The following is a 9,837-nucleotide window of genomic DNA, read 5'->3' as shown; positions in this document are numbered from 1 at the left end:
GTAGGAGACATCTGGCTTTGCACCTACTGCCTCCAGGCCACAGAGGGACACTAACTCCCAGCCCCAAGTAGTCTGTGCTGTGCGGTTCTGTGTGTCTGTACAGAGGAAAGCACAGCTACAAATTTCAGAATCTCCAAACTAGGTTAAAAAAAACCCACAACCACACTGAACTGTGTCAGGCTTGGTATGGTTCAACTCAGGGGGAATGAGGGGGGCTTTCATACAGATACATGTCACAAAGGATTGGCTGATCCAGTCCTGGATTTACACTACTACATGTCAGGACTCGTACATCGGATTTCTCTACAGAAAGTCAACATAAAGCCAGGACTGGCACAGGGAACCATGAAGGACGGGAAAGGGATCAGGGAGCATGGGTGGCCAGTAGCACCACTGACGGAGGCACTGCAGGAGTTCGGGGGGTGGGGGGTGGGGTGGCATGTTCCCTTGCAGGCTTTGACTGGTTTGGGAAATCTGGATTGCTCAGTGCAGCCATCGCAGAGATATCTGGAAAGAGCCGGGGGTTAATGAGGAAGTGAGAGAAAGGAAAATGAACCCAGTATCCAAGCCTTAGGCTTAATGTGCTTTCTGCTTTACTTCTCTGCGCAAAGCCAACTCTTGAGAAGCATCACAGAAGACTGAAAAGCCTTGCATCGGAGCTTAATGGTTACATGGTATTCCTGCCAAAGGTGTCCTTTTAAGATCCAAACCACAAAAGAATCAGAAATGGCTATGTGGGATGGATAGCCCTGCAAAAATTCAGCAGCCTGTGGTAGCCAAAACTCTTTCCCAGCTAACACAGTCTGTTATCATAGCGCTACCAGACAGTGCTATCAACTTTGCTATATACAAAACCAAAGAGAAAAAAAAGGATAGTTTTACACTCATCTGATCCATCAGGGATAGAACAGTAATGTACTGCAGGGCTATTACTGACGAAGAAGAGAGAAGAGGCAGATAAATAAAGGCTATCTGTCAGAATTGCATTGTCATGACTTAAGTTTTCCGTACTTAGTTGAAAAGGTACCGCACAGAGCAGTGACGCTGCACTCAGGAGCTCAGCCCATTCTTGCTGAAAACCTTATCTCTACTACAAACAGCTGCTGGAAAAGAGAGATCTCACAAATTTAAAAAAATAGATCCTTCCCCTACATTTTGTTGGGGTTGTCTGGTATTTTAATCATTTTCAGGGGCCTTGTGAGAGAAAATATTTTAAAATGCAAAGAGCAGTGGCATTCAGGTAAGATTAACATTGATCTTAGTTTCAGTCTCTCATGACGGGGTTGCCATGTCCCCTCCGGGCCAACTGACCAGGCTGATCAGGGCCTACGTCTACCCTATTGCAGGCATGGAGTTGGAGTCGTGATTTTCCCATTGATGTCCCTAAATAAAATCAGAACTACAACTCTGTGCATACAATGGGACAAAACCAGAATTGGACCAGGCTTTTCCTGTTGACCTGGGTTGAAGTGGCAACCCTCTGCCATGATGCAGATACACAGAACTGGAGGAAACGTGTGAGAATCTCAGACACTGACAGAGATTACTGAAGACTGAGATTGCTTGGGTGCATTAGGTGATACAAGAAAGGTTGAAATCTTAGAAGGCGATGACCACTGTTGCTTGAGGAGACAGGAAAAGGTTTGCCAAGCAGAGGAATACTGGGGAATTATTCCAGTACCCTGGGGTGAGTAATGACTGCTTCTGTACAGCCTGAAATAAATATGCTTTGGGTAAATTTTTTAAGCATTTTTCCCATAGACATGAAATGGGGGAAATCTGCCCCTGTAGGCAAGGTGACTTCACCAAAGGCACACAATTGCCAACAAAGTGAGCTCTAGAACTCGTGATTTAGAAAACAATCAGCAGTAAACACAACCTAGAAAATGCCAGACCAGGAAAGGTACACATTTTGGCTGCTGCCCCAGGTAAGCGAGGTTTGTTTGTGAGACCTCCCCTTCAATGTGCCAGGTGCGCGCCCTTCCTTTAAGGGAGTGCCTGTGTACCTCCTGGAGTGGACTGGTTATCCTCTTTCAGCTCGCTCCTGATTCTGCCTCAGCACTTGAAAATGTAGCACTGCTTCATGCTGCCCAGTGTCTCAAGCGCAGCCACATAACCACCCTTCACAGCAAGACAAGAAAAAGCATGAATCAAAAGCCAACTGGGATCCTCACAAAAAAGGGAAACCTTGTCAAGTCAAGAAGAAGAAGAAAAACTACAGAGAGAACTTCAAGAGCCTTCAGCAGCGAGGTTAGTGAGCGGTGCATAGTTTTTGTTAAGTTGGAAGCATGCTAATTTTTAACGCCTAAGATTTGAGGTAGTTTATATGTAGTGTAAAATCTCTTTGTTTTGAACATTGCATCTGCACTTCTCTCATTGTTCCCAAAAGCTCTTCTGCTTAATCCTCTAGTTCTCTTCCTGCCTCTAGGTTTTATGATACCCCCTTTCCCATTCCACAAACCTGGGAAATAACCACAGCAGAATTGTTGGTTAGCTTTCATGCCGACATCTACAGAAACGTGTACTGTTCAAAGGCGCTGATGCCACATAACACGACCAATTATTGCCTCTGCATCTTACAGGGCTGAGGGTTGGAGCCTTCAAAAGACTTAGCTGTAAGTTCCTCCAATACGTTTTATAACAATTTGTTGCCAGAGGATGTGGTTAGTGTAGCTGTGTTTAAAAAAGGATTGGATAAGTTCTTGGAGGAGAAGTCCATTACCTGCTATTAAGTTCACTTAGAGAATAGCCACTGCTATTACTAGCAACGGTAACATGGAATAGACTTAGTGTTTGGGTACTTGCCAGGTTCTTATGGCCTGGTTTGGCCTCTGTTGGAAACAGGATGCTGGGCTTGATGGACCCTTGGACTGACCCAGTATGGCATCTTCTAATAATAATATGGATTGATACAGCTCAGGATCTCACCATGCTTTATAGTTTATAGTATTTCAGGCTCACGTGGACAGGTCTGAGGGATAATTCTAGCTCTGTATCTCTGGCGCATTTATTGTGGAGGCACAGAAACACATGACCACATGAGGCATGCATGCACCGCATCTGCATTTCTCTCTCCCTGCACCTTCATTTTTTCATTTTATATCTCCACCTGCTGGTCGAAGGTGAGGGGAAAATTTCCTCTCAAACAATCCTCATCACCATTCTTAAGCCAGCTGGGGTCACTACTGAAGCACCATCTGTCTTCTCTCCTTTCCTGGAGCTCAAAGACCTAACCACAGCAGTGCCACATAAACCCCGCTCAGCTCATTGGGAAAGAGATTGCAACCCGAGGTACAGGTCCATTTCTGCAGGTGAAGTGTGGCAGTTCTGGAGAGTAAACCTGCAATCATTGAGGCTGGGGGAAACACATTGCTAAACTTCATTTTAAAAAAATTATGCTGGAACAACTTACAGAGAAGTGAATGGATAGTCATCCATGGAAGAGGAAGTCAAGTCTGAACACTGAATTTGCTATCTGGCCATGCTGCTTTCATCCCAAGTGAGGGACCGTAGAGTGTAGTTAATCTCACTCTGCACCAATGCGCCCATGCAGCTTTGAGGGAGCCCTGGTGTAGCGTTCTAGCAGCTGGGTTAGTTCCAGAGAAATCCTGGCTTCCTCACAGGCTCTAAGAAATCTCACTGGGCCAAAGATGGTCATTCCCAAGACAATTCAAGACCACACAAGGCCCTTCAGCAGACGTGACCACTGTGAACGTTTCTTTGGCATCACTTTCAGCTTTCTTACAATCCCACGTGCATCTGGATCTGAGTAGAAGTACTGGTGCAATAGTCAAACGGTAAAATGGCCTTTCAAAACAAAACTGTAGGTTTAACTTTTCCTCAAAAAAACTAGAAAATTAGCATGCTTACATTAGCTTGTTGTACTACGAAGTTCAGCGGCATTCCTATAAAATCTTTAATTTTGAATAATTCTAAAACCCTGATATGCTCCTGGCAAGAATTCTGACAGTAAAAGTTCATTTTTCTACTGCAAAAGAAATGGACCTTTACAAGTACAATCACATGTAGGACGGTCAAAGCCTACTAAATATTCTGCCGTTATTTACAGTTCTCCCTCAGTTATCTGTTTTCAAACATAATGGGCCTGATTTCTCAACGGCTTTTTTTTTTTCCCCACAGACGCGAGAATGAGCAAAATCCTTTTGATAAATCCATGCCTATACTGTTTTCATCCAGGTGAAAGTGCTTAAAAAAAAAAGAAAGAAAGAAAGAAAGAAAACCTTTCATTATTTACAGGTAAACGAGATCACATGAATTTGTTATAGGGATCCCGTTCGTTCTTCTGTGCCAGTGTGCTAGGAAGAAGATTACAGTAAAACATACGAGACGTTCATTCACAGCTCTCTGTAAAGGCACTGGAGAGTGCAGAGTGGACTAAATGGCTCATCCAGTTGTCAGGGTTGCATTTTTTTTTTGTTTTCTAAAAATAAAGAACCTTTTTTTGCATCAGAATGCCATTACTGCAGTCCTAGGGTGTGAGGACTGCTGACTGTGTGTTGTTTTAAAGGAACCACTGCTCCACTGGGCAAAAGTGGGATCCTGCGGATGTTACCCAGGAAGCACGTCTGCCCTCTTACCTCCAGGTTTCGCTAGCTTAGTGAAAATGATTTTTAGGGGTGGAGAGAATCTTTTTCTGTTTTGCTCTCACTCACAACCCATGCAAACTGCAAAGGGCTTAGTTTGTGCGTGTCGCGCCCATGATACAACCAGTGACCAAAACATTGGCTGGTGAGATCATGAACTAAGAGGCTTGGCTTTACCAGGCAGACACTGAGAGCATAAAGGGTTGCATTTCACTAGAAATCTAAAAAGGAAATCCTTATGTGGAAGTTGGACAGCAGTCACATCTGTCCCCTGCCCACATTAAAAAAAAAAAAAAAAAAATCCTTATTTTCACAGGGTGGCATTTCTGTAAGGAGAGGCCCCTTTAAGAGATTTTCCAATACTGCTAGGTTACATTTCTACAGGATAGCTTTATGCTATATATTTTCTGCTCAGACCACAAAATATACTTGTCTCCCCTAAACTGCTTGTTTGTTAGGACAGATGATACCAGCAGGTGACATGAATCAAGTTTTAGGCTAGCAACCTTTTTTTTTTTCAGTTGAAAAGCACCACTGTGCCGCCGTCATCATTCAACGTACGGCACAGGAAATGGCACCACATGAAAACCTGGGCTTTTAAAAAAAAACACCTTTGCATCTGAAAGTGTCGCTGTCGGACATCTGTCATCGTTTTAAGCATGCACCATGTAGGAGGGGGGAGGGACATGTGAAAACGGACTCGCAAGTCACTCCTGTAATTCAGTCTGCTGGGCCACTTCAGTGCAATAGGTACCGAAGATGAGGATGCCCCAGGGGACTGACAGCACCAGACAGAGCAACAGTGATGTACACAGAGCAAAACTTTAGCTATTCACAGTTTTTACCTTTGAGTAAAAGATACAGTAGCCCTTTTTTTTTGTCTGTTTCTGTCCTGCTGTGGGCAGAGCTTTTTGCTGCTGTAGCATTAATCGTGTGCCTTGTCTTCGCACCTCAATAATAAAATACTACTAACGTGTAAATTTCATTTAGAAGCACCCAGCTAGCATGTGCCTCCCCAAAAAAAGGTCTTGCTAACCAAATCCAATCGTCTACTATGTTATCCTGTAATTGTTTGGCTCATGTGGATTAAATTCAAATATAAAAGTCTCTTAGCAGATGGATACAAGAAAGCCAAGCTAGTTCTAATTAAGCTGTCTTCTGTAAAGCACTTCTAATGCCAATAGTTTAACGGAAAACTATGGATAAGGCGGAGAAGGGTGAAAGGACTGGGCTACATCCCTCTCTTCATGAGAGCTGCAGTGCGTAGAGAAGGGAGGTAAGAGTGCTCTGAGAGAGCCATGGGAGAGGACAAAATCCAGGCAAGGGACCCGGAGAAGCCCAAGTAGACAAAGGCCCTACTGTACAGGCATCACAACACTACTGAAGAAGCCTCGTGTGACTTCTAGGAACTTTGGAGTTCAGGATTACTGCAAAATCCCAGCACCCAGACATGGCCAGGTTAAAACTGCAGACACATCAGGCGTGCTTTATAGAAATGTAGCTCACTGAAATCAAGTATCTGCCGAGAGAGAACTATCTGCTGCTAAAACTTGTGGCTGTTGTTTTTTTCTTAGAGGATCCATTTTTTTTCCATTTCTTTTTCAAAAGGGATACTGTATCTGTACATGATTTATCAGGCTGCACAATATGCACATTATTTAATTAGAAATATGGTGTAAAACAGTTTCCAAATTACTTCAAAGAACATGTTTGGGTGGGTTCCAAGCTAAGATTCATACCAGCTTATAATGATCTGTACAGATTTCGCTGGTACTCTTTCATTTTTTTTATATATCTCTCTCTTTCTATATACATATATCAGTTTCATTGTTGCTATAAAAAAATCCAATAAATACATATTTAAATGTAATTAAAAACCTTTCCTCTGTGAAAGGATGCTATAAATTTCTTTCCATTCTTTTGATGTACAAGGATTGATTTAAAAAAAATGCAGAGATATAAATATTAGATTACTGAAAAATGTTCAGCAAATAGTTTGTTTTGTCTTGGTTTCCTCGAAGTGCAGTTTTAGGATTTGCACTTGAGCAGAATTTCCCCTACAAGTGTTGGAGGAAAGCACCACGTTGCAGCACCGTACTCCAGTGCCACAGACACTGAGGTAAAACAGCCCTGTCCAGCTGTGCCAGTCTCATATCCAGAGACTGTATGGTCCAGTCACCTTGGTACAGGCATAGGAGGACACAGTGGTAGAAGAGTTGGTTGGAATGGCCACCGCTTGCCGTACTGGAACAGAATCTTTCTTCTCTTGGTTTTGGGGTTCTAAAGGAGTAGCACCTCCCCATTTACGCTTTTTCCCAAAGGGTTTGATATCCTCCTGAAGTCCAAGCCTGGCTGCCTCTTCCTGCCTCGCTCTCGCTCTTTCCGCAAGCTGCTTCATCTTCGCCTCCCAAAGGGCCAAGCCATGATTGGGCTGGTTTAGGTTCTTGTGTTGATAGAATACCAGAGAGATGCGTGTAGGGTGACGCCGATTGGGTTTCTTCAATGGAGTGGTAGCGTGGAGCTCTCGCCTTGCACATTCAATCAAGATGGAGCCATGAGCTGGTGCAACAGCAACTCCACCGATATTTTCATCCAGGAAGTTGTGCTCACTGTCTGACCAAACCTCTTCCTCCTCTTCCTCCTTCACATTCTTTTCGGGCAAATCCTCCATGTTATCATCCAAACTATAAGGATCCCACTGCTTTTCTTGATAACTGAGACCAGGTAAAAGTGGGCTGCCTTCTGCCTGAAAAGAGCTACACAAGGTAGTGTCTGCTGCTGATGCACTGAATGAATTCCATGATTTCCCGTGCAACCCTGGGCTAGGTGTCGGAGTCTGCCGCTCATTGAACTTCAGAGAATTCCACAGCTTGTTTGGAAACAAAGAGCTTCCCTTATTGATAGCTGAACTAAAATTTAATTGCCCAATATTCCATGCCTTTTCCTGTAGGCTGGAGTTGGCAGACACAGGAAGGACTGAAGCGCTGTCATTCAGTTTGCAAGAACTCCACACTGTTCCCATGAGATTTGTGTTATGCTTTGATAGTTGCTCGTCACCAGGAAATAAATTCCACTGTTTGTCCTGGGAGCTGGGTAACCTGGCAGAGTTTGGATGTATAGAATAGGAACTCAGCTTGTCTTGCATGCTGCCATTCTCATTGGACGTAAACAGATCCCAAGAGCTATTTGTGCTAGCCCTTTCAGAAGATGACCCATTTCTGTTTGGTTTGTAGGACTCCCACAGGTGCTCTTGACTAGCATTCTGTGATGACGTGGATACCCCAGACAAATTAACGCTTGCATTTTGTAAATTTCCAGTGGCTCTCTGAACGGGATCTGTATGTGACAATGAATCCACTGGTTCCTGTTTAACTGCCCGATTAAAACAGCTCATGTTTTGTGCAAATGTTGTGGTTTCCATCGGAACTGGGGTAGTTCTATGAGACATGGATACTGCGTTCTGGCTCGCACATTCCTTAGGTCCTTGGAAAGTAGGCTGGTAGAGGGGATCATTTGGTACAGCGTGTGGTGTCTGCTCTGAGAACTCCATGCTCCGGTACCCAAGACTGGAACCATCTTGCAGCGCTGGGATGTCAGGCTTTTTCTCAAAGCTGCCGCTCAGCCACCCACCACTTCTTGAGTCTGTGGTACTGTAATTTAGAAACTGCGAGGGAAACATATGGTTGCTGGGAAAACTGTAATATCCAAAAGATGGAAGAGCAAATTTGGAATGAAACCCATTTATGGAAGGCAGACTAGGCTGTGCATAGTAGGAATGGTAAGAGTAAACACTATTCATGCTATAGGGATCTGAGGGCCTGCAGCTTCCTAGCACAGAGTAGCTTTCCACAACACCATTGCCACTGTACTTGAAGTTGCTGTAGTGATTCTGAGGTTCCACCTTGATCGGCTGCTGAGGAAGTGCGCTATTCAGTGGCACACCTGTATACAAAGTGCATAAGATGCATGCTGTTACAATACGCCCCAGGATGGCAAAAATAAGCATTGTTTCTTAGAAGATAATTACAAGGATCAGATCCAATTAGTTGCAACACTTTGCATTCTGTCCCAGTATATATATAGATCAGGAGAATGAGCATTTCTGCACAACAAAACTATCTTTTATTCAGGAAGAATTTAGGTCACTCTATACAACCTGGACTGGAATCTGGCTAAGATCTTGAGCTTCATACCCTCACAAAAATTGTACTAATGTTACTATCAAGTATTTATAGTAATGGCTGAAAAAGACCAACGTGGTTCATCTAGTCTGCCCAGCTGAGATGTGTTCACGTTGGGTAGATGTGCATACAAATTCCAATATGCAACCCAACCATGGCTCCCCCTTCCCCTGTGTCTTTTATCTAACCTCACAACTCTTTTCTTACTGCTGCCTTCCATCTAGAACTCTGCAGGATATATAATTCGTACACTTACCCCCTACCTTTCCAAAATTTGAGCATGCAGAGGGGCCAGCTGACTTGGATAAGGAAATTAAACTGGATCTTAAGTAGTCTGGATAAAGACATCAGCTTGACATCTCTCTTGAAATACGGAGTCACAAACTCTATTGTATGGACCTATAAGGAGCATCCAGTCCTCCTGAACTAGGACCTTGGTGGGTTTTTTTTTTTAAATTCGTGACATTAAATCACTGCTGTTGACTCCAGGAGGACAATATGCAAAGCACGATCCCCAGAGACACACAGTTGGAGAAACTCAACTATTTCTGGTTGCTCATCTTTTATCCTAAATCTTCTATAGAAAGTAGTAAAGACTCATTTTTGCTGCCAGTCTCTTAATAATTTTTAGTACCAACCACAAGTAAAAATTTGAAAGGAATCATAAAGCACAGGCAGCGGTATCAAATACCCTAAATCAGAGGATGCACTGTTTTTTTGGGGGACCTGGTAGTTTCCTCCTTATACTTCCAGCTCAGTTGGAACCAGGGTTGAGATCTGGTGCCGTAAGACTTCATTTACAAATACACGGGGTATTTTTCCTGTTGATAGCAGGGCTGAATTAGCCATGCTGTCATGGGGAACGTCCGTTAGGTGTTGAGAGGCGGAGAGTGCCAAAACTGTTACAGTCTGTCCTTTCCGTGAGCACGAACGCACACAGAGCTGTGTTTCTCCTCAGCCGGACAAACGATTAAAAAAAAAGAACAAAGAGAAATAGCGAATCTTCGACTCCGCAGCACACAGCAGGTATGCCTCGACCATCGGGCTTCAAA

At 43.7% G+C, this 9,837-nt stretch overlaps 1 protein-coding gene across 2 annotated transcripts in view; it reads right to left on the bottom strand.

Annotated features, from left to right (window-relative positions):
• Nucleotides 1-2,770: 2,770 nt before the first annotated feature.
• The window catches only part of TET3 (tet methylcytosine dioxygenase 3), a 240,659-nt gene continuing 233,592 nt past the window's right edge, over nucleotides 2,771-9,837 (bottom strand). For both annotated transcript variants that reach the window (XM_029604150.1, XM_029604151.1), the window contains exon 12: nucleotides 2,771-8,546. In XM_029604150.1, coding sequence (XP_029460010.1) covers nucleotides 6,754-8,546 — 1,793 coding nt within the window. In that variant the 3' untranslated portion in view covers nucleotides 2,771-6,753. The remainder of the gene's footprint in view (nucleotides 8,547-9,837) is intronic.

Source organism: Rhinatrema bivittatum, chromosome 5 (assembly GCF_901001135.1).
Source record: "Rhinatrema bivittatum chromosome 5, aRhiBiv1.1, whole genome shotgun sequence".
In the NCBI taxonomy this organism is placed as follows: Eukaryota; Metazoa; Chordata; class Amphibia; order Gymnophiona; family Rhinatrematidae; genus Rhinatrema; species Rhinatrema bivittatum.
Note: the sequence above shows the minus strand (reverse complement) of the source record. Positions and strands in the feature narration are given on the sequence as shown.